Genomic DNA, 25,027 nt, shown 5'->3' on the forward strand with positions numbered 1-25,027 from the left:
ATACACTATCAGTGAAATGTTTGAGATAATTATGTTTTAGTTATTTCTATATTTTCTGTAGGATGTCAGTTTAAAATTATTAATTTATATTTCCAAGCATTATTTCTGTCATTAATTGTAATATTAGAGTGAGATTATTGTCTGTGAGATTATTACAGTCAGTGCTCTAATCAGAGATCTGATCTCATCATCATCTGTCTGGATTGACATGAAGAAACAGAACAAACTGAGACAAACTCAATCCAGAAGAACTCTGGCAACATCTCGAAGATGCTTCAAAATCCTTCCTGCAAAGCTCCCTGAAAGACAATCGGCAAGTGCATCATGTGTTTTATACACAAAGTGTGATCACACCAAATGTTGACTTGGTTTCTTTATGTCACTCCAGACAGACTGGATGATGATCAGATCTCTGTGTGTGTGGAGCACTGGCCATTCTCAGACTCCTTGCGCAGACAATAATCTCACTCTAGAAATACAATAATGACAGAAATAATGCTTGGAAATGTAAATGTATAGGTCAAACTGACAATCTACCGAATAATATAGAAATAACTGACTTCAATCCTTTTTTGGTGAAAATACTAGTGGACTCAGACTTCTGCACACTTATATATATTTTTTTTAATATTCTTATTATAAATTCTTAAACAACAAATGTATTAAAGCTTTCTCAAAACAATATTTAGAACACAAATGAGCTTGGATAATAATGTCATTAATGTATTCATGCTTAAAATATTGAAAGTCTTTTTGACTGGCATTGTTTGTGTATTATTGGTGAGAGCTGATTTCTTTTAAAAGATTCACATTATTTGATTCCTTGTGATTAGTAAATTGTAAAAGAAAGTCAAGCAAACATTCATCCTGCTTGGTTTAGTTCACCCAATTCATCGATAGCGCATGTTTTTGGACTTTTGGGGGACACCGGAGCACCCAGAGGAAACCCATGCCAACAAGGGCAGAACATGCAAACTCAACACAGAAATGCCAACTGACCTAGGCAGGACTTGAACCAGTAACCTACTAGCTGTGAGGCGATTAAAAGATAAAAGATTGATAAAAGATTGGATCTTTGGTTTTTCGGTGTTGCCGGCTTTATTTTTGTTTTTTATAATTATTTTAAGCTTTTTATTGAGAATTGACAGTATGTGTCTGTATTTGACAAACATGTTTCTATCCATGTCTAGAGTATGTGTGTGTTCTTTTGATATGCTTCTTTTTTATAATTATTTGAAACTTTAAAAATTAAAATAATTATTTTGTGTTTTTTGCTGTTCAGTTTTTTTATGCATGGTCAGCATCGAGGAGAAAGTAACACATTTCACTGCAGCACTTTCTGTGTGTGTATGGTGTGTGTGTGTGTGTGTGTGTTTTGCTTCTTTTATGTTTTTAACCTTCTATTTCAGGAGTCAAATAATGCCACAGTATTTAGAGCTTATTGGAAGGTAAGTATTATATATGAATGACATACATTTAAAGGCAAAATTATTCAGTCTTCTTTGAAATTTTATTTCTTTTTTAAATATATCCCAAGTGATGTTAAACACAGCAAAATAAATGTCACAGTATTTCTTATAACTTTGTTTACTTTTCCTAATGCTTTAGATTTGCTTTAGATTGAGTTTGTTAATTAATCATTAAATAATTTAGTTTTTTTTTTATTGGAAATGTGATTTTGATAAATGTTGGCAGTTGCTTTAAAAGTATGCTATATACCATGGGGGTCAAACTCCAAGTTCCTGGTGAACTGCAGCGCAGCAAAGTTTAGTTCCCACCCTGCTTCAACATTACCTGTAGATAGTGGTGGGCAAAGCGAGGCTTCGTGAAACACTGAAACTATCGAAGCAAATGTGTCGAAGCTTCGAAACGTTTCGAAACACCACTCTACGGTGACATCTAGTGGTCATTTTATTTGTATTGCACTGAAGCAGCTTCAGCAAAGAACTGTTGAGCAAATTGAGGTATTAAACTCCACTTTGTAGCTCTGAATAATGAAATGGTTTAGTCGAGCGGTTAGAGTTTGTGACAACCATGTGGGAATAATAGGTTCGAATCCAGGGTAATGCAATTGTTTTGAAATGCTTTATTACCAGTTGGGAATGCTTTGTTATTGTATCGTTTTGTTTCAACATTGCTCTGACATCTGAATAAACACCTTGTAGATAAATTTGTATTGTTTTGTTCATAAAACAGGGTTGTTACTAAATCAGATACAGTTGTGGCCAGAAGTTAACAACAATTATTTATATTATTAATTAAATTTCCCATTGTATTTTATTAACGTCTATCCAAAACCTAAACCCATCACAGTACTGTAAAAATATGAATTATTGTTTTACAGTATTACAAAAAAGATGCTAAATTGATGGCATATCCGCAGCTGTATCCCATCTAGGCTACACCATAAAACAGTAACATGATTAAAATACATAAAATCATGATTTTGGAGTATTTGTACTAGTCGAGATTCGAACCCAAAATAAATTTGAAATACAGCACCATAGTGTACACACACAGTCCACTAGGCCATACTAGATAGTATTATATTAAATCATGCCAGTCAAATGCAGATTCTCCGGGTCTTGAAACGCCTCTGAAATGATCGATGCTTTGAATCGCTTTTGTCACGTGACCAAGTGTTTCGAAACACTTTAGTCACGTGACCTGGGTGTTTCGGATCATGCTTCGGTGCAGTGTTTCGAAACACTTGCGCTTCGGGATCTCGACACTGTGCCGAAACGCCAGTTTCACGTCAGCCATCCCTACCTGTAGATTTCTAACGAGCCTTAATTAGTTTGATCAGGTGTGTTTAATTAAAGTTACAGCTTAAAATCCCAGTCACACTGCACTTTTCTCCCTGTAGACTTCCATTCATACGAATGTGAATGCTGCAGACCTGGAATGCAAGCTAATGCGACAAATTTCACACTTCACAGCATTGGAAAGTTCAAGAACTCTGACCTGCGAAATCACATCATGTGATTGCTTGAGACAAATCAAAGATTAAAACATGACATCTCTGGACAGAAATTTAAACTATGGACCAGTTGCTCACTTTTTCAATCTCTAATTATTTTATTTAATCCCACTCGTTTTCGCAGTGCCGTATGACAGAATTTCGCATGCTCAAACGTTAGTGTGACCGCAGCCTTACTGTGCAGACCTGTGGCTCTCAGTAATATGTAAGACGATATTTATATCTGCTGATTTCTTAATTTTGTTACACATTTTCTGTTGTATATTTGTTTGCTGCCAAAACAATATAATACATTTGTCTGAATTTTTATGCCTTCTATTTTTAGTAACAGGTAAGTATACTAATTAACTTTAGTAACACTATGACATACTATTAATGTGTATGCAGTATAATGCTGTAAGTTGTAACACAACAGTAATTAACTGTACACAGTTTCCAGTTAGTTACCACTACTGCTCTATTACGGCACACTGTTGCCAGTTAATTACTGTAACCAAACTTTTACAGTGAGTAGCTGGCAACAGTGTTGAAAGTATTCTACTGTAAATAAGCCCAGTAAGGTCTACCAGTGTATATTATTATTATGTTATATATGTATATATTTTTTTAAATACTGAAAAATCTTTTAACTGTATTTGTATGCAGTATGGATTTACATCTACTCTATACTACGTTTCACATGTAAAAGTCAAATATAATCTTACCCCAGTTTCTCCAGTTTACAGTGAGGATCCTCCAGTACAGCAGAGAGAAGAGTCACTGAATCTCTTAGTCTATTCCTAGACAGATTCAGATCTTTTAGGTGTTCAGGGTTTGATTTTAGAGCTGAAGCCAAAGCAGCACAACCTTCATCTGTGAGACCACAATCATACAACCTGTAGAGAACAACGACACACTCTTCACTCTCTCACATCACATCAGTTTGGGACAAACAAGGCTGACGCCAAACAAGTAGCACCAACGAAACCGAACTGTGTTGTTGCTTCATGTTGGTTTGCATCTGGACCATAGAGGTCTGGACCAAACGGCTGTGCATGAACACAAAGCGTAAACAAAGCTGAATTTATTACCATTGTCATAGTAATTGTTACTCACCATGAAGGGATTCGCTCATGCAAATATGTCTGATAATCTAATAAATGCTTGCAAACATTTGAGAAATGTAGCGAAATTACAGCCGCCTCTTTGTGACCCTTCTTGGCTTAAATTGTTTACCAGGTACAAATCTGTTGTTTGTTTACCATGTACAAAATCACAATTAAAAACAATATATTTATGTCTACATTTCAATTGGAAATCACAGTTTGTCTAGAAATATCCTGATCTGTTCTGACTCAATCTACCAGCTGTTGACCAGTTATCAAAATGGAGTCAGTATTTAAGCAGAGCTTCAGAATAGAGCTGCACGATTCTTGCTAAAATGAGAATCGTGATTATTTTGCGTAAAATAAAGATTATAATTTTCTCATGATTCTGTACATGTAAAAAAAGGTTAATATGAGTGGGCTATTATTATTGTTATTCTCAAACATATGATAAAACAACAACAATAATATTATGTGTAGCTCTACTGGTTAAAATGGTATTTTTTACATCACATGATTTCGCAGCTGTGAATACATCAGTACATGAAGACAGAACTGACAGTGGCATAGCGTACGGCCCTGCGCATTAATAAAAACAGGGTGCAATTAAAACAGGGTGATGAAAACAGAGCTAATAATACTCACTGAACTGATCTGCATTCTCTAATCACGGGCAGCAGCTTCTTAAAAATGAGCTGTTTTTCAGTTTTATTGTTTTCAGCAACAAATTCATTAATATCAAACTCCTCCAGCTTCTTCTCTGATGTCAACAACACAAACGCTACAGCTGACCACTGAGATGAGGAGAGTTTGGCTCTGTTTATTCTTCCAGATTTTAGAAACTGCTGTATTTCCTCCACTAGTGAATGATCACCCAGTTCATTCAGACAGTGAAACAGATTGATGGATTTCTCTGGAGAGTCGATGGTCCTGATCTTCTTCTTGATGTACTCGACTGTTTTATTATTCTGGATTGATCTGCTTTTCAGTGTCATTAGTCCTTTTAGGAGAATCTGATGAGACTCCACTGACAGACCCAGAAGAAACCGCAGGAAAAGATCCAGATGTCCATTTTGACTCTTTAGAGCCTCATTTACAGCTCGCTGATTCAGTTTGGATAATGAAACACATTCTAAAGAATTGAGCTGAAACAAGTCTTTAACTTGAGACCACAAACTCGGTTTGTTGATTTGCTCAAACTCATCTCTGTTATTGTTTATACAGGAGAGGTGCACATATAGAGCTGCTAGATGTTCCTGAATGCTCAGATGAACAAAGCTGAAGACTTTCCCCTGATACAAGCCAAACTCCTCTCTGAAGATCTGAGTGCACAATCCTGAGTAAACTGAAGCTTCTGCCACATCAATGCCACACTCTCTCAGGTCTTCCTCATAGAAGATTATATTGCCTTTCATGAGCTGCTGAAAAGCCACTTTCCCCAGTTTGAGGATCATGTCTTCATCTGTCAGCTTCTTCTCATAGTCCTTCTGATGTTTGATGTTGGTCTGCAGGATCAGGAAGTGTGTGTACATCTGAGTGAGAGTCTTGGGAATCTCTGCAGTCTCTGCTTCACTCAACATCTTCTCTAGAACAGTGGCTGAGATCCAGCAGAACACAGGGATGTGGCACATGATGTAGAGGCTCCTGGAGGACTTCAGGTGTGAGATGATTGTATTGGCCAGACTCTGATCACTGATTCTCTTGCTGAAGTATTCCTCCTTCTGAGAGTCATTGAAGCCTCGTACCTCTGTCACTCGATGGACACACTCAGAGGGGACGAGATCTGCTGCTGCTGGTCTGGAGGTGATCCAGATGAGAGCAGAGGGAAGCAGATTCCCCACAATCAGGTTCATCAGCAGCACGTCCACTGATGATGTTTTGGTCACATCCCTCAGAGTCTTAATCCTTTTGAAATTTAAGGGAAGACGACACTCGTCCAGACCATCAAAGATGAACAGCACTTTATATTTGTCACTGGATATTTCCATTTCTTTAGTTTGAGGGAAAAAGAGCTGAAGAAGATCTGACAGACTGAGTGTTTTGTCCTTCATCAGATTGATCTCTCTGAAAGGAAGTGGAAATATGAGCTGGACGTCCTGATTCTCCTTCTCTTCAGCCCAGTCCAGGATGAACTTCTGCACAGAGACTGTTTTTCCGATGCCAGCGACTCCCTTCGTCAGCACAGTTCTGATGGCTTTGTCTTGTCCAGGTAAAGGTGTAAAGATGTCTCTGCATTTGATCGCTGTGTCCTCTGTTGTTGATCTCCTGGATTGTGTCTCAATCTGTCTCACCTCATGCTCATGACTGATCTCTCCACTCTCACTCTCTGTGATGTAGAGCTCTGTGTAGATCTCATTCAGGAGTGTTGGGTTTCCCTGCGCCGCTGTTCCCTCATACAGACACTCAAACTTCTTCAGCAGATTTGATCTAAATGTGTTCAGCAAGTTTTGTCTGGAAAATCCACACAGTAACATGAGTTAATAAGCATGCTGCCTTTTTAATTTCTGTAATTAAATCTTTTAAAGAAAGATTTTACCTGATATTACACTGTGCTTCTACTTTCCAAATATTTATTGGATGATTCATAAACGTGTCACTCCTCATAGACACACGGCTGGCCTCTGCTTCTGTTCTCTTGTGATGAAATGAACTACAACAAATACAAATAAACAAAGTACAAATAGTTTACTTTAAATTGCCATTTTCACAGAATGTAAGATTAATTATAGACAGAATTGACTGTTCTCACATTGTGCTAGATGTGCAATTCTAGAAAAAACAAAAACTTAAGGTGACCACAAATTTGTTGTTAAGAACCTCTATATTTTTATTAAAATCAAGTACCACAAATATCTACAACAAATTCATTACAGCTACATTTTAATAGTTTAACTTTATTATCCTGTTTAAAAAGTAGCAGACACATCCCGGTCGAGCTCTTGTATGTTAACACTAACCATCAAAAGGTAATTTACTCACAGGAAAGAGTAAACTATTTAGACAAGGATGACAAGGAAAGAAACAAAAACTTCACAAGACAAATCCTGGAAGTTCTTATTGAAAACATTTGACTGTTCATACAAAAAATGAAACAGAGCATTTTACAAACAGTATCCTCATCTGAGCAACACTAGTTAAAATATTAGAGACCAATAAAAAATATAGAGATAATATAATGTAAGAGCCATTATGTTTGTTGTAATGCTGTTTTTGACCACTGGGTGGAGTGTGGGTTTGGAGGAGTATATTAGGTAGACGACACCTGCATCCCCAATGGCACACTATACACTATGCACTCATGCACTATGTACTTATGCACTTACACACTCAACAGGATAGTATACGTATGTAGTGTCGTCCCAAATGGCACACTAATGTTTTTTTACTAAGAGGAAATTCAAACCGTCTCCCTGATGACGTTTGACGGTTGCCAAATCAGTGAAATAAACAACCGAATTATCAAATATTACCTGCCGTGAGTATAACCGCATTCACCATCGGGAGGCGCTATAATCACTCTTGTAGGAGAATATTGCTTTCACCATCCAAAATAAATAAAGTTATTCAACATGTGCGTCCGATAGCTCCGCCCCTTCCGCTACGTAAGCAAACCTGCGGTCATTGAGTGTGTGAAGTGTCCATCATTACACACTTCATTTTAGCGGCTGAATGAGTGCATCATCCGGGTAAAGTGCACTTATTATTTTTAGAGTTTTCAGTGTGAACGCACTACTTACACTATTTATACTACAAAATGGCGTAGAATAGTGCATAAGTATGCGATTTGGGACGCAGCAAAAGACTTAGAACAGCAGGTGTGTAATTAGAGGGAAGCACAACATTTTTTGACAGTGTTTGAAAGAGCTTTATGGAGGCATTCAATGTGATTTTATGAGCATTTATATATAAGACTGTGAGTGGAAATTGAGTCATAAGAACTGTCTGTGCAAAATATAAATCTGATTAGCAGTATTTGGAAGATGATTCGTTTGTTGAAATCTCACGCGTCAGAAACAGCCCTACAACACCTCAAGTGACAAAATGGTCATTTGTGTCACTACATTTGTCAAAAAAGGGCTTCTTTGTGGATCATCATGCATCATTTTTGGACTTTCTCGAGGAGCAGCCGTGATGAACTGAATGAATGAAACAAAGGTATGAGTAGCGCTACTTGATGAATGACTTTGTGTGCACACAATAGCGTAAATCCAATGCATTGGTTGCTTAAGTTTTAAAGCTGCTAAGGAGGCAAAATATTTCAACTGTGAATATGAGTTTAATGAATTGTAATGATGATGTTGCGGCTACCTGTGAACAGACAGAGACTATTTTGCCATTTGAGAAGGTTGAAACAGAGCATGTGAGGGAAAAGCGGCTCATTAAGCTCAGGGCTTTATTGGAAAAATTGGAAACTCTGCAAAAGACAAGAAAGTGTAAACTAAGCAAGGCAAAGAACTTAATTGCTATTATAAAGGATTTTATGTCCAACCGAGAAAATGAAAAGGAGGTGCAGTGTTCCTTTGAGAAATTCATCAAATTGAGAGACGAAACAAAGGAAATGCACAATTCCATGATGGTTTTTTTGCCCAGTGAAGAAATGGAAAAACAACAAACATGGTTCAACGGAAAGATGTTGATTTGCGATGAGTTTGTAGATGATGTTGAGAAATGGTTGAGCGCTGAAAGTCATGTTTCATGTTCTGGTGTTGATGAAAGGGTATGTCAAGAGGATGTTAATCCAGATGATAGCATTTCCAACATCTCCTCATGTAAATCCAGTAAATCGTCCAGTAAGAAAAGTTCAAGTAGTGTACGTAGTGGGAGATCTTCTGCTGCTTCTGCACGAATCATGGCAGAGGCAGAGAAAGCTGCATTAATGGCTCGTGCAGCTGCTTTAAAGGAAAAGCATGCTTTGGAGGTACAACAAGAAAAGCTGAGACATAGACAAGAACAGCTGGATATTGATGCAGAGATTGCAGCCGCTACTGCAACAATTGCTGTTTTAAATAATCAGTCTCCCAAAACCTGCACTGATGATATGAATGCATACTGTGATAAAGGAACTGTGTTCACACCAAACGCGGAACGCGCGGATAAATCACGCGTAAATAGCCGCGTGAACATTTGAGTTTACTCGCTTCATTCGCGTGTCAAATTCACTTCAGAACAGACGCGGATTCGCTTGATAGCAGGGCTTCTGTCTTCCCGGTGACTGTTGCTAAAAGGCTAACATGGATTTTATGAAGAAAATAACAGTGTTTATGTGCTTTATGAAGACTGAAAAACAGCGTCAATACGTTTAGGGTCGTGTCTGAGTCCACTACATCCTTTCAGAGGTGCATCCAGCTCTGTGAGCTCATAAACTCCTCCAGTAACTGAACCTGGATGACAGAGGCTTTCAGCGGTGCTTCTGACTGAGCCAAGCCGAGTTTGATGAACTGTTGTTGGTGAAGGCTGGAGGATTTCCCTCGGAACACCGACAACAGGTTCTACGTCACAATCACGCCCCCACAAGAGCAAGCTTCTGATTGGTTAACGTGGCGCGAATGTCCGCTGAAGTTCAGATTTTCGAATTTGAGAGATTCGCGCGAAATGCTCGTTAAGCGCGTCAAACGTGCAAAACGCTCAATTTGCCTCTCGCGTATCGAGCTATTCACACCGCGCCATTCACGTCATTCTCGCCGCATCATTCGCGCGTATCGCACCGCAGGATGTCTATTCCCGCGTTTGCATTGACTTAACATGTAAATCACTCGCGCTTGACGTGTCTGGTGTGAACGCAGCATTACTCTCAACCCTCATGCAGAGGCATATGTGCCAAAAGAAGTCTCCCTGCAAGGAAGCTCAAGGAACGTGATTCAGCAAATTCACAGTGCCACAAATTGATCCTCATTTCACGTCACAAATGCAATCAAGTGTAATGCAGAATAGTGATGGAATAATAACTTCAAACCTTTGTGGTATCTTGCAAAAACAAAATGAGATTACTACTCTGCTTGTACAACAACAACAATCCAGCACACTGCCTCAAAGAGATATTCCTGTGTTTGATGGCAATCCTCTGCAATATAAAACTTTTATGAGAGCATTTGAGCATGGAATAGAAGACAAAACCAAAAATAGTAGAGATTGTTTATACTTTCTGGAACAATATACACAAAGTCAGCCAAGGGAGATTGTGCGAAGTTGTCAGCATATGGATGCACAAAGAGGGTATGTGCAAGCTAAGGCATTGTTAAAGGAACATTACGGCAATGAATTCAAAATAGCTTCTGCATATGTAGAAAAGGTTTTGGCATGGCCTTCAATAAAATCTGAGGATGTAAATTCATTGCAGAGTTATGCTCCCTTTTTGCGTGGATGCAGTAATGTAATGGAAGAAATTGACTATATGGAGGAACTAGAGATGCCAAGCAATTTGAAAACCATCATCATGAAGTTGCCTTACAAATTAAGGGAAAATTGGAGAACTGTTGCATGTGAGTTATTGGAAAGACGCAAACAGAGAGCACGGTTTAAAAATATTGTGATATTTGTTGAACGTCAATTCAAAATGTCATCAGATCCCTTGTTTGGTGATACCCAGAGTACCCAGCCTGTACAACAGAAATCCCAACCTAAGACTAAAGTTAGAAACAGCTTTGCAACAACGGTTGTTACCAACAATAAATCAATTCAATGCTGTGAGACTGATTTAAGATCAAAGGCCCAAGTTAAATGTTTGTGCTGCAAACATGATCACTTATTGGAGCAGTGTACACAAATGCAAAACAAGCTGCATAAAGACAAATTGAACTTTCTAAAGGAAAAAGGTGTTTGTTTTGGCTGTCTTTCTTTTGGACACATAAGCAAAAGATGTGATAAGCGCTTGACTTGTGCAGTGTGTGGTCAAAAGCATCCCAGCATTTTGCATATCCAACAAAAGGAAAGAGTGTGCACTCAAGAACAAAGTCATTCATCTTCAAGTAGTGCACATGTTGCCCTTACAACATGTGGTCAAACAGGGGCCGGTGACGATGGAGACATTGTGCATTATCAATTGTACCAGTTCAAGTCAAATCCAGTAAGGGACAAACGGTAATTCAAACCTATGCATTTTTGGATCCTGGCAGTTCTACCACATTTTGTCCAGAACGCTTAATGCACAGTTTGAAATTAAAGGGAAAGGAAACTAATATTGTTTTGAAAACAATGGGCAATCAAAGGGCGGTTAATAGCACTGTTTTGACTGGATTGGAAGTGTCTAACCTTCTTGATGACACCTTTTATAGTCTTCCAGAAGTCTTCACTCAAGAAAGAATGCCTGTATCCAGAGACAACATTGTCACTCAAAAGGATTTGGAAAATTGGCCATATCTGAAAGGTGTTGAGATTCCTCTTATTCCTGCTGATGTGGATTTGCTGATTGGAGCAAATGCTTCCAGGGTAATGGAGTCCTGGGAGGTTATAAACAGCAATGGAGATGGACCTTATGCAGTTAGAACCCTATTGGAATGGGTTGTAAATGGACCACTCCAAGGAAGCAAGAATTAGGTCAAATGTTAAGATGTGACTGTTAACAGGATTTCTGTAAGAAAATTGGAGGATATGCTCAGTAAACAATACAAGCATGACTTTAATGAGAATGCTGTTGAAAAGAAGGAAATGTCAAGAGAAGAGCATGCATTTATGGAAAAGGTAAGCAAGTCAATTGAGTTTAAAGATGGACATTAAAGTTTGGTATATCCCTCACCATGGGGTTTATCACCCCAAGAAGCAAACATTAAGAGTGGTGTTTGATTGTGGAGCTGCCTTTAAAGGTACATCATTGAATGATCAGCTTCTGCAGGGTCCTAATCTTACAAATTCACTGTTGGGAGTTCTTGTGAGGTTTCGACAAGAGCCTATTGCATTTATGGCTGATATAAAAGCAATGTTTCACCAGGTTAAAGTTGCAGCAGAAGATACTGACTTTCTTCGTTTCCTATGGTGGCCAGATGGTGATATCAATCAGGACTCTGTGGAATACAGCATGAAAGTGCATTTGTTTGGTGCTCTGTCGTCCCCAAGTTTTGCTTGCTATGCTTTACGTAGAACTGCTGAGGACAACAAAGTTGACTTTCCTGAAAAGGTAATTGACACAATTTACACAAACTTCTACATGGATGATTGTTTAAAAAGTGTACCTTCCGAGGAAGCAGCCGTCTTGATGATCAAGGATCTCACAGATGTCTGCTTAGCAGGAGGTTTCCAGCTAACAAAATGGATCAGCAATAGCCGTATTGTGCTACAAAGTATACCTGAAGAACACAGAGCCCAGGGCATAAAAATGATGGATCTGGACAAGGACCAGTTGCCAATGGAAAGAGCTCTTGGTTTGTGGTGGTGTGTTGAATCAGAAACTTTCAATTTTAAAATAACTAGCAAAGATCATCCTTGCACCAGGCGTGGTGTCCTGTCAAAGGTATGCTCTGTCTATGATCCTTTAGGATTTTTGGCTCCATTCACCCTTACAGCAAAAATTCTCCAGCAAGAGTTATGAAGGATAAGATGTGGATGGGATGATCTGCTACCCTCAAATCTCCAAAGGTAGTGGTCTTTATAGTTAAAAGAGCTTGAGAAGATGGCAGATTTCAAGATGGACTGATGTCTAAAACCAGCAGGAATGGATGAACTTACCAACGTTCAGTTTCATCATTTTACAAGTACACTTGGATATGGCACTGTGACGTACCTTAGGATGGAGACAAAACATGATGTCCACGTAACATTCCTACTCAGTAAAGCTAGAGTAGCACCTTTGAAATCAGTAACTATTCCACGTCTTGAACTGACAGCTGCTGTGCTTGCTGCTCGAGTGGACAAAATGTTAAGGGCAGAGATGCAGTTTCCATTGGTTGATTCAGTATTCTGGACAGACAGTACGTCCGTGTTGAAATACATAAAAAATGAGGACAAACATTTTCTTACCTTTGTCGCCAATCTCTGATCTCTGCAATAAGAGAAATTACAACACCATTACAGTGGTGATACATACCTACGTCTCAAAATCCAGCAGACTGTTGCTCCAGAGGTCTGAAAGCAGATCTGCTGTTAACAAACAAGAGAATGGATCAATGGACCAAGTTATCTGTGGAAACCAGTGGAAGAATGGCCAGCACAAATATTTGATTCTACTCTTAAAGCAGATGATCCTGAAGTCAAGAGGAACATGTGTGTAAATAGCACTCTTGTAAGTGAACAGTCACATGCTACTCATAGGCTGATTACTCATTTCTCAGACTGGACAAAGTTAAAAGTTGCTGTTGCTTGGCTCTTGAAATTAAAGACAGTTCTGAAACAACGAAGTCAAAAGAGAAAGAAAATTCAAGCCTCTTTGGACTCTTCTGGAGTAACTTCTAAAAAGACAGAGAAAGAGCTTTGAAAACTAACTGGTTCTGTGGTTACACCAAATTTAAGTTTGCAGGATTTGAATGAAGCTAAAGTAGCTATTGTTGCATTCAGTCAAAGGCAACAGTTTAAAAAGGAAATCGATGCTCTGTCAGTTTCACCTGTTTGAAAAATAAGCCGAGACAGCAAGCTGTATAAATTGGATCCCGTCTTTCAAAATTGTATTTTGAGGGTAGGAGGACGATTGAGAAATTCTGCTATGCCCAAAGAAAGAAAGCATCCGATCATTCTGGCTAAGGATCAGCATATTGCCATGCTCATCTTGCGGCATATACACCAACAATTAGGTCACAGTGGAAGAAATTATATGCTTTCAGAGCTGAGGAAAAGATATTGGATCATTAAGGGTAATGCAGCTGCCAGAAAGATTATATCGAGTTGTGGCCATTGTAGACGTTTTGGAGTTAAGGTGGGTGAGCAGAAGATAGCAGACTTGCCGAAGGAACAACTCCTTCCCGATTTGCCTCCATTTTCGAATCTTGGGGTGGATTCTTTTTGTCCTGTGGAAGTTAAAAGAGGACGCTCTATTGTAAAACGTTATGGAGTCATCTTTACTTGCATGGCAAGTCGAGCAGTTCATCTGGAAGTCGCCTACTCGTTGGACACTGATTCAAGTATCAACACTCTTCGAAGATTTATCTGCAGACGAGGGCAAGTAACTCAAATAAAATCAGATAATGGTACCAACTTTGTTGGCGCAGAAAAAGAATTAAAGGAATCACTGAAATCATGGAATCAAAACAAGATTCAAAGGGCAATGCTCCAGAAAGGTGTCCAGTGGAGTTTCAATCCTCCAGGAGGTTCGCATTACGGTGGAATCTGGGAACGTGTAATCAGAATGGTCAAAGGAATTTTGAGAGCAGATTTTGGATGATGAAGGATTCCATACTGTACTATGTGAAATTGAGGCCATTCTAAATGATCGCCCAATAACTAAGTTGTCAGATGACCCCAATGATTTGGAGCCACTTACTCCAAACCATCTTCTTCAGATGAAAGATAAACCAGTATTACCACCTGGATTATTTGATAAATCTGAATTATACAGCAAGAGGAGATGGAAACAGGTCCAGTATATGTGTGACTTATTCTGGAAAAGATGGACAAATGAATATTTGCCTTTGCTTCAAGATCGGCAAAAATGGAATAAGGAAAGGAGAAACTTTGTTCCTGGTGACATTGTTGTCATTGTGGACTCGTCTGCCCCTCGAGGGTCTTGGTTAATGGGGCGAATTCTGGAGGTTTTTCCAGATAAAAATGGACTTGTTCATTCTGTGCGAGTACAAACTAAAACCAGTGTACTTGAGAGACCCGTGACAAAACTTTGTCTGTTGTATGACAACATGGAAATATAATGGACTGATGGTAAAGACTGTTCAGTTTTAACCTACACAGAATTGATTAATGCAATGTTTATAGTATTGCTTTAATGGCTCTTTGTATGAACATTGTTGAATTTTTATGTCTACCTGCCATGTACAATTAGGGGCCAGGGTGTAAGAGCCATTATGTTTGTTGTAATGCTGTTTTTGATCACTGGGTGGAGTGTGGGTTTGGAGGAGTATATAGGTAGACAAAGACTTAGAACAGCAGGTGTGTAATTAGAGGGAAGCACAACATTTTTTGACCTTGTTTGAAAGAGCTTTATGGAGGCATTCAATGTGATTTTATGAGCATTTATATACCAGACTGTAAGTGGAAATTGAGCCATAAGAACTGTCTGTGCAAAAAAATAAATCTGATTAGCAGTATTTGGAAGATGATTCGTTTGTTGAGATCTCACGCGTCAGAAACAACCCTACAACACCTCAAGTGACAAAATGGTCATTTGTGACACTACATATAATATACAACAAAAACACTGTAGCATTAAAGTTTCTACAGTATCTTCAGTAGAAATCTTATACCTGAGATCAATCTGTGTATTTTCACTTCCAAAATTATTTGGATGATCCATAGACCAGTCACTCCTCATAGACACACAGCTGGGCTCTGGATCTGATCTCTTCTGATGAACTAAACTATAACAGAAAATAACAGACCAATTCATCTTAATCACTATTTATATTATATTTAAATAAGATTAGAAATTTTTAAAATTGCACTTTTTAATCAAACAGTACACTGTAAAGGTCTACATTTGTGCAGTACATTAACTTCACAGCAGTTTTCTATTCTCTCCATTACTTGTGTAATAATCTCAAAGTACCTGCATCCTGGAGAAACATTTTCATCTCTGGATATTTGTTTGTCGTCCATTATGAAACAGGATCTGATCTGCACCACTGATTGGACAGAAAGAACAAAGAAACAATAATTCGGCTGTACGAATACAGAGAGTCAATGAGCAGAAAATAAACCAGGTTAAATTGCTTTTAAATGAACAATTTTACAAACATATTGAGGAATCACACCTAAACATAATCCACAGGACTAACACAAAAGGTTTATGTTAAACTTTTATAAACATATTAAAAACATTTAAATCATATTTACATTTCAGGCCTGCAGCCAGCCTGGTGAAAGAGGTGATTCTTTAAAAAGTGGACCTTTTTGCAGTTATTCACCTCATTTTCTATTTAATAAAGAGGTTTAAATCCTGAATTTTATAGACATTTTAAGCACTATCTTTAGCTGGATTAGCTTATTTGATGGTCATCAAAACCACACTTTTTGATGTGTCAAAAACATTTCCTAAACATTTAGATTAAAGAAATATGAGAATAATTAAATACAAAAGTGTTATATACCATTAGAAAAAAATCAGTTAAATCTGTAAATCTGTTAAAGTTTTAAATTAAAACTAGCCTAGTGTCTTTATTATGCAAATAAACTGGCCAGCACACAGCCAGGATTCCCCTACACTGTGTAGGGATAGTTTACAGATGGACCCAAAGAATGACCAGTCTGGTAGATGAAGAAGAGCCGGAGTCAGAGATTTAAATAAATAAATCAAGTTTTACTGAAGATAGTTTGCAGTTACATCAGCAGAAGCCAGCTTCAACACTCGCAATGAGTTCCTTTGCCGCTCTGCTTACAATCACCAATCAATAACAATTATACTCTCACGTAACTGCGTCAAACATATATGTGTTCTAACCTGATTGGTTAAAACACACATAGACTAGGAAAATTTCCACGTGGGGTCCGTGCGCACAATTCGGTAACGCTTTCTTTTACAACCCGCAAAGTACCGCGTAAGTACAGTGAAATTACAGTGTACTTTTCTGTACGTACTGTGTAAGTATAATGAACGTATGTGTAGGTATGAGGGAACAAACCGTAATGCTTGGGTAAAAAGGGGGTAACAACCAGATGTTCATCACGAAAATGACCGCGTAAGTACAGTGAAATAACGGTGTACTTTTCTGTACCTATAGTGTAAGTATAAATAACGTTTACGTAAGTATAAGGGAACAAACTGTAATGCTCGGGTAATAAGGGGGTAACAACCAGATATTTAGCATAAAAGGTACCGCGTAAGTACAGTGAAATAACGTTTTAAATTGCAAAAGAACAAACCATAATGTTTGCGTAAAAGGGGAGTAACAATAAGATATCCATCACGCAAAGAAGTATATTAAGTTTACGATGTACATTTCTTCAAGTATTGTATATAAAGAATTATGCAAGGATGGTGACAACCTATTGCTATCTGCAAATGTACTGTATATGCACCTGCGTGAGTACATTAGTACTCTTATTCAGTGCTTGGGTTTTATATGGGGTGTTTAATGAATAAAAGGTTTACAACCTGTGAAATTATGAACCCTTATTGTATACTGTATGTATTTTAAATCTGCAATTCAATATAAAATATATTTCCATACACTACTTACCTTATGTTTACTCGTCGATCTCACCAAAGCCATCAATGTCTCCATAACTCACTATCAACAAATAACTTTGCATGGCATAGGCCTACCGTCAGGGTTCAATGCAGATTAAAACAGGCTCGCATCTTTACTGCTGTTGCACAGGGGGGCTAACTGTTGCATTTCAGTAAATGTATAGCTGATGCTTTATAGAAAAATCTAGTAATTTGGTCTTCAATCAATAAAAACTGCTGCTGTAGTTTACTCTGTTCTTAGTGTTCAAGTATACACTAGTATGTTAAAGTTCAGCTTCTTCCCTCTTTGTTCCCTGTAGTTAAAGGGTAAATACAGTATATGTTCCCTCCTTGTTCCCTGTACTTACAGGGTAAATACCACATTTGAGGGTTGTAAATTAAAGTGAAGCTTTGTTCCTCCCTTGTTACCAGTACTTACAGGGTAAATACCAAATTTGAGGGTTATAAATTAAAGTGAAGCTTTGTTCCTCTCTTGTTACCTCCTTGTTCCCTGTACTTACAGGGTAAATACCACATTTGAGGGTTGTAAATTAAAGTGAAGCTTTGTTCCTCTCTTGTTACCTCCTTGTTCCCTGTACTTACAGGGTAAATACCACATTTGAGGGTTGTAAATTAAAGTGAAGCTTTGTTCCTCTCTTGTTACCTCCTTGTTACCTGTACTTACAGGGTAAATACCACATTTGAGGGTTGTAAATTAAAGTGAAGCTTTGTTCCTCTCTTGTTACCTGTAGTTAAAGGGTAAATACAACATTTGTTCCCCCCTTGTTCCCTTTAGTTTACAATGTAAAATTTTGAAGGCAGTGAAATAAATATACAAACACACAATATATTTCTTCTTTACTTTGTAACCTTTATTTTAATAAATAAGCATTTTAAAAGACTTCATATTAATCAAACATTGTCTTGTCTATCATTGCCTATACTCATTCATTTTCTCTTCGGCTTTGTCCTTTTGTTAATCTGGGGTCGCCACAGTGGAATAAACCACCATCTTATCCAGCATATGTTTTACGCAGTGGATGCCCTTCCAGCTGCAACCCATCTCTGGGAAACATCCATACACACCCACTCACACGCATTCACTACGGACAATTTAGTCTACCCAATTTACCTGTGCCGCATGTCTTTGGACTGTGAGGGAAACCGGAGCACCCGGAGGAAACCCACGCGAACGCAGGGAGAACTCCATGCAGAAACCTTCTTGATGTGAGGAAACAGCACTACCTACTGTGCCACCGTGTTGCCACCCAGCTGCAACCCATCACTGGGAAACATCCATACATACTCATTCACACACATACACTACGGACAATTTTACCTTACCCAATGTCACCACATATTTTTGGACTTGTGGGAGCACCCAGAGGAAACCCACGCCAACATGGGGAGAACATGCAAACTCCACACAGAAATGCCAACTGACCCAGCCGAGGCTCGAACCAGCGACCTTCTTGCTGTGAGGCGATTGTGCTACCCACTGCGCCTGCCTATACTCAAACAGCAAAATAACACATTATTTCCTTCCCCCTTTTTTTCTGGCATCTCTTGCTTGGCTTCCTCTTCTGCTCTTCTCAGCTTCCACTGAGGACTCTGATGGTGAGTGGCTGATGAAATCCCATGGGTCTTGCTGCTCTGCATTTATATAAAATATATGAACAGACAGAAAGGCTTTTAGTAAGCTATAGACATGTTTATTTTCCTGTTTAATGTGTGTGTAGTGGTTGTCCAACAATTTCACACACTAAACATTTACAGATACCATACAGACACTATACATTACTATCAAACAAAAGTACTATCATCAGATCATATGGGAGATTGTGATCATTTATAGTGATAATAATTAAAGCGCAGAGGGGAAAAGGCTTAAATAGTAGGCTACTGTGCTAAAGTCCTAGGCAAACGTTACTAGTAATTGGGTGGGGTGGGGGGGGGGGGCTATTGATATATCAAACTGGCATGCTACAGAAAATATTAATTTACATTTCCAAACATTAATTTTGTCATTAACTTTGCTGTAATTAACGTATAAAGGGAGAAAATCGTCTGCACAGTCAGTATGACAACAGCCACAGAGATCTGACCTGCTCATCATCCAGTCTTTCTGGAATGACATGAAGAAACTAAATCCATAGGAACTTTGGCAACATTTCTAAGATGTGCAAAGTAAACGACAGTAAACATTGGTAAATATTCGCTGCTGGCCGTTTAGATTCGGCCATGAACTAACGTTAATGTTACGCTAAAAACAAATGAAACAAAATAAATATAATCTGGTTAATGCACAATTTCTAATCGTAACAATCGCCTTATTTACTGACAACGATTTACTCACATGTGTTACATGGTGACAAGACGGAGCAATTCCAAACGTCCCAAAAGTCTGAGCAAAACCTCGTGGCGTGCTGCTGCAGTTTGATTCGGATCTTTAGAGGCTTCTTGATTCACAACTCGTTTGAATCAACGAATCAGTAGGCGCGTACCTGAAGTGATACAATATCGCGAGATGGATACAAATGCACACGGAGCTGTCTGTTGTTCTCGCGATGTTTTGATGTCACACTGATCGGTTTGTTGAAGACGAATCGATTCAACTCTCCGTCCTCCATTCCCAAAATTTCCTGTTCACGGCAGTACAAGGAGGGCAGCGCGAGGTAAATAAAACAAGTATTTTTATGACGTTATGTACATAGAAGTGTTTGTTTAGGTTTTTGTTTATATCTGATGTTTGTACCTATTTTTAACAATTACACCCTTTTCACAACACTGTTATGACGCGTTTAACGATCATCAGGATTTAAAATCCTTGAGTTTTTTATATGATTTTTTTATAAAATAACATTTATTTGTATTTACGTATGCATTATATAATATGATTACATGTGCGAGGTGTTTCAAACAGTGTCTATGGTCATGAGTAAATTAGAAGTAATTCTCTCTTCTTGCTGGCGTTATCAGTTTCACACTATTTTTTTATTTTTCTAATTGTCGAGACAACACCATCGTAAAGTTTTCATTTTATTTGAGCAAAGAGGACTAATGATGGGTTAAGACATGTATTTTAATCAAAAACTAACCTTAGGGGTAGTTAACCCAAACGTTACATTTACTTACCATTTAATGAGTGACACAGAATTTAAATATGTACACTGAACTGCAAATAATCTTTACTTCAAAGTCTATACTGCCTGCACATATATTTAAGCCTTTTCCCCTCTGCGCTTTAATTATTATCACTATAAATGATCACAATCTCCCATATGATCTGATGATAGTACTTTTGTTTGATAGTAATGTATAGTGTCTGTATGGTATCTGTAAATGTTTAGTGTGTGAAATTGTTGGACAACCACTACACACACATTAAACAGGAAAATAAACATGTCTATAGCTTACTAAAAGCCTTTCTGTCTGTTCATATATTTTATATAAATGCAGAGCAGCAAGACCCATGGGATTTCATCAGCCACTCACCATCAGAGTCCTCAGTGGAAGCTGAGAAGAGCAGAAGAGGAAGCCAAGCAAGAGATGCCAGAAAAAAAGGGGGAAGGAAATAATGTGTTATTTTGCTGTTTGAGTATAGGCAGGCGCAGTGGGTAGCACAATCGCCTCACAGCAAGAAGGTCGCTGGTTCGAGCCTCGGCTGGGTCAGTTGGCATTTCTGTGTGGAGTTTGCATGTTCTCCCCATGTTGGCGTGGGTTTCCTCCGGGTGCTCCCACAAGTCCAAAAATATGTGGTGACATTGGGTAAGGTAAAATTGTCCGTAGTGTATGTGTGTGAATGAGTATGTATGGATGTTTCCCAGTGATGGGTTGCAGCTGGGTGGCAACACGGTGGCACAGTAGGTAGTGCTGTTTCCTCACATCAAGAAGGTTTCTGCATGGAGTTCTCCCTGCGTTCGCTTGGGTTTCCTCCGGGTGCTCCGGTTTCCCTCAAAGTCCAAAGACATGCGGTACAGGTGAATTGGGTAGACTAAATTGTCCGTAGTGAATGCGTGTGAGTGGGTGTGTATGGATGTTTCCCAGAGATGGGTTGCAGCTGGAAGGGCATCCACTGCGTAAAACATATGCTGGATAAGATGGTGGTTTATTCCACTGTGGCGACCCCAGATTAACAAAAGGACAAAGCCGAAGAGAAAATGAATGAGTATAGGCAATGATAGACAAGACAATGTTTGATTAATATGAAGTCTTTTAAAATGCTTATTTATTAAAATAAAGGTTACAAAGTAAAGAAGAAATATATTGTGTGTTTGTATATTTATTTCACTGCCTTCAAAATTTTACATTGTAAACTAAAGGGAACAAGGGGGGAACAAATGTTGTATTTACCCTTTAACTACAGGTAACAAGAGAGGAACAAAGCTTCACTTTAATTTACAACCCTCAAATGTGGTATTTACCCTGTAAGTACAGGTAACAAGGAGGTAACAAGAGAGGAACAAAGCTTCACTTTAATTTACAACCCTCAAATGTGGTATTTACCCTGTAAGTACAGGGAACAAGGAGGTAACAAGAGAGGAACAAAGCTTCACTTTAATTTACAACCCTCAAATGTGGTATTTACCCTGTAAGTACAGGGAACAAGGAGGTAACAAGAGAGGAACAAAGCTTCACTTTAATTTACAACCCTCAAATGTGGTATTTACCCTGTAAGTACAGGGAACAAGGAGGTAACAAGAGAGGAACAAAGATTCACTTTAATTTACAACCCTCAAATTTGGTATTTACCCTGTAAGTACTGGTAACAAGGGAGGAACAAAGCTTCACTTTAATTTACAACCCTCAAATGTGGTATTTACCCTGTAAGTACAGGGAACAAGGAGGGAACATATACTGTATTTACCCTTTAACTACAGGGAACAAAGAGGGAAGAAGCTGAACTTTAACATACTAGTGTATACTTGAACACTAAGAACAGAGTAAACTACAGCAGCAGTTTTTATTGATTGAAGACCAAATTACTAGATTTTTCTATAAAGCATCAGCTATACATTTACTGAAATGCAACAGTTAGCCCCCCTGTGCAACAGCAGTAAAGATGCGAGCCTGTTTTAATCTGCATTGAACCCTGACGGTAGGCCTATGTCATGCAAAGTTATTTGTTGATAGTGAGTTATGGAGACATTGATGGCTTTGGTGAGATCGACGAGTAAACATAAGGTAAGTAGTGTATGGAAATATATTTTAAATTGAATTGCAGATTTAAAATACATACAGTATACAATAAGGGTTCATAATTTCACAGGTTGTAAACCTTTTATTCATTAAACACCCCATATAAAACCCAAGCACTGAATAAGAGTACTAATGTACTCACGCAGGTGCATATACAGTACATTTGCAGATAGCAATAGGTTGTCACCATCCTTGCATAATTCTTTATATGTATATGTAGCGGCTTACCAATGCCGCTATTGTTGGTAGAGTGAGCAAGTTTTTAACGCGTAAAAAGTCAGAGTTCGTAAGCAAATAGATGCAAATAAAAACATATTTATTGTCCAATCAACTTCCAATCAACATCATTACTCAATCGCTTTCCTTTATCTAAAAGCACACTTCTCTGTTACCTTCAATTATGAGATGATACCATACGATACGGTCAAAAACTGTGTGCTTCCTACCAACACTGTCTTCCTCCATGCAGTGAAGCCACAGTTATATAGCCTCCTACTGACACCTTGTGGCCAATAGCCAAAATACAATGTATGGCTCCTACATACCGGCCCCTTAATTGTTTATGACAAAATGGCATAACAATTACAAATTTATACAATATGGAGCCTTACACATGAACTCAAAATGGTATCAAATATATATATACATGCAAATATATAACCTCAGTTTAAACCCCTGTTTAACTGGTTATATCATAATTTTCCTATGTTGCTTTTAAAAGTAGGCAAAGCTTACTAATTGAACGTTCCAAGATGTTGCATTTGGTTTGAACTTTTACAGATCTAACTAAACCTCTACTGTCTGGAAAAGTCTCAATCACTCTTCCCAGAACCCATGATCCACGTGGTGCTGTAGAATCTGCAATGATCACAATGTCGCCAACAGTAAGATTTCGATGTTCCTTGTTCCATTTTTGTCGCTTCTGCAACAATGGTAGGTATTCGCGTACCCATCTTTTCCAGAAGAGGTCTGAAATATATTGCACTTGTCTCCATCTTCGTTTGGCATATGAATCAGACCTTTCAAACAAACCAGGAGGCAGTGCAGGGTTTCCTTTCAAAAGCAGAAGGTGGTTAGGTGTTAAAGCTTCCAAATCATTAGGGTCGTTGGAGATATTAGAGATGGGTCGATCATTTAGAATTGCCTCGGCTTCACACAAGACAGTCTGCAGGGCTTCATCATCCAATGTTTGTTGTCGAAGGACAACACACAGACTTTGTTTCACCAGTCTAATTAAACGTTCCCACACTCCTCCAAAATGAGGGCTTGAAGGTGGGTTAAAACTCCAGTCCACTCCCTTCTGTAGCAGGGCTCGTTGAATCTTCTCCTTGTTCAATGCACTGAGTGCCTCTTTTAGCTCCCGCTCAGCACTGATGAAATTAGTCCCATTATCAGATCTCATAGAAGAAACTTGTCCACGACGACAGATAAATCTGCGTAAAGCATTGATACACGAGTCTGTATCAAGTGAGTATGCCATTTCCAAATGAACTGCCCTACTTGCCATACAAGTAAATAGCACTCCATAGCGTTTCACTGTACCACGTCCTCTTTTTACTTCTATGGGCCCAAAGAAATCTACTCCTACATTAGTAAAAGGTGGTAAATCAGGAGTGATTCTTTCCACTGGAAGGTCTGCCATCCTTTGTTCACCCAGCTTCCCCTTAAAGCGTCTACAAATGACACACTTAGAAATGATCTTTCTTGCAACAGAATTGGCATTTGTTATCCAATACTTACAACGCAGTTTAGAAAGCATTTGATTTCTGCCACCATGACCCAGTTGTTCGTGAATGTCTGAGAGTATGAGATGTGATACGTGCTGATTTTTAGATAACAAGATGGGATGTTTTCTTTCGCTTGGCATAGCTGACTTACCAAGTCTTCCTCCTACTAACAGCACTCCATCATGCAACATAGGATCCAGTTTATAGACAGAACTGTTTCTTTTAACAGTGTTACCATGTTTAAGAGCAGCAATTTCTTCCTGAAATTGTTCCTTTTGACTGAAACGAATGATGTTAACCTCAGCCTTATAAACATCTTCCACAGTCAAACTCTGTCGTTCCAGAGATGATTTAAAATGTTGCAATTTTGCATTCATGGTTGCATCATCACTATACTCCAAAGACAGCTCCTTTCGTTTACGACTTAGCTGCAGTAAAAGTTTCTGCAGTTTCAAAATCCATGCAACTGCAACCTTTAGACGTTTCCAATCTGAGAAGTAATGAATCAATTTGCTTGTGGCATTTTGTTCTCTTTGCAGTGTCACAGCATTTACCTTTAATTCCCTTTTTACTTCAGGATCATCATCATCCATTGATGTCGAATCACTTGTATGGAACTGTACATCACTTGGCTTCCATAGAAAGCTAGGCCCCTTTAGCCACCGTTCATTGTTCAAAAAAGATTCCACATTCAAGCCACGTGATGCATCGTCTGCTGGATTGTCTTTAGTTGGTACATGCCTCCATTGTTGAGGCTGTGTTGCGTCTCTTATAAATG

General features: G+C 38.5%; 1 protein-coding gene across 1 annotated transcript in view; it reads right to left on the reverse strand.

The window, feature by feature from the left end:
- The window catches only part of si:dkey-121n8.8, a 29,031-nt gene extending 6,039 nt beyond the window's left edge, over positions 1-22,992 (reverse strand). The window contains 6 exon segments of the mRNA XM_073924016.1: positions 3,685-3,855; positions 4,711-6,516; positions 6,602-6,715; positions 15,402-15,515; positions 15,704-15,779; positions 22,915-22,992. Coding sequence (XP_073780117.1) covers positions 3,685-3,855; positions 4,711-6,516; positions 6,602-6,715; positions 15,402-15,515; positions 15,704-15,779; positions 22,915-22,987 — 2,354 coding nt within the window. The 5' untranslated portion in view covers positions 22,988-22,992.
- Positions 22,993-25,027: the final 2,035 nt, after the last annotated feature.

This window comes from Danio rerio, chromosome 15 (assembly GCF_049306965.1).
Source record: "Danio rerio strain Tuebingen ecotype United States chromosome 15, GRCz12tu, whole genome shotgun sequence".
Taxonomy (NCBI): domain Eukaryota; kingdom Metazoa; phylum Chordata; class Actinopteri; order Cypriniformes; family Danionidae; genus Danio; species Danio rerio.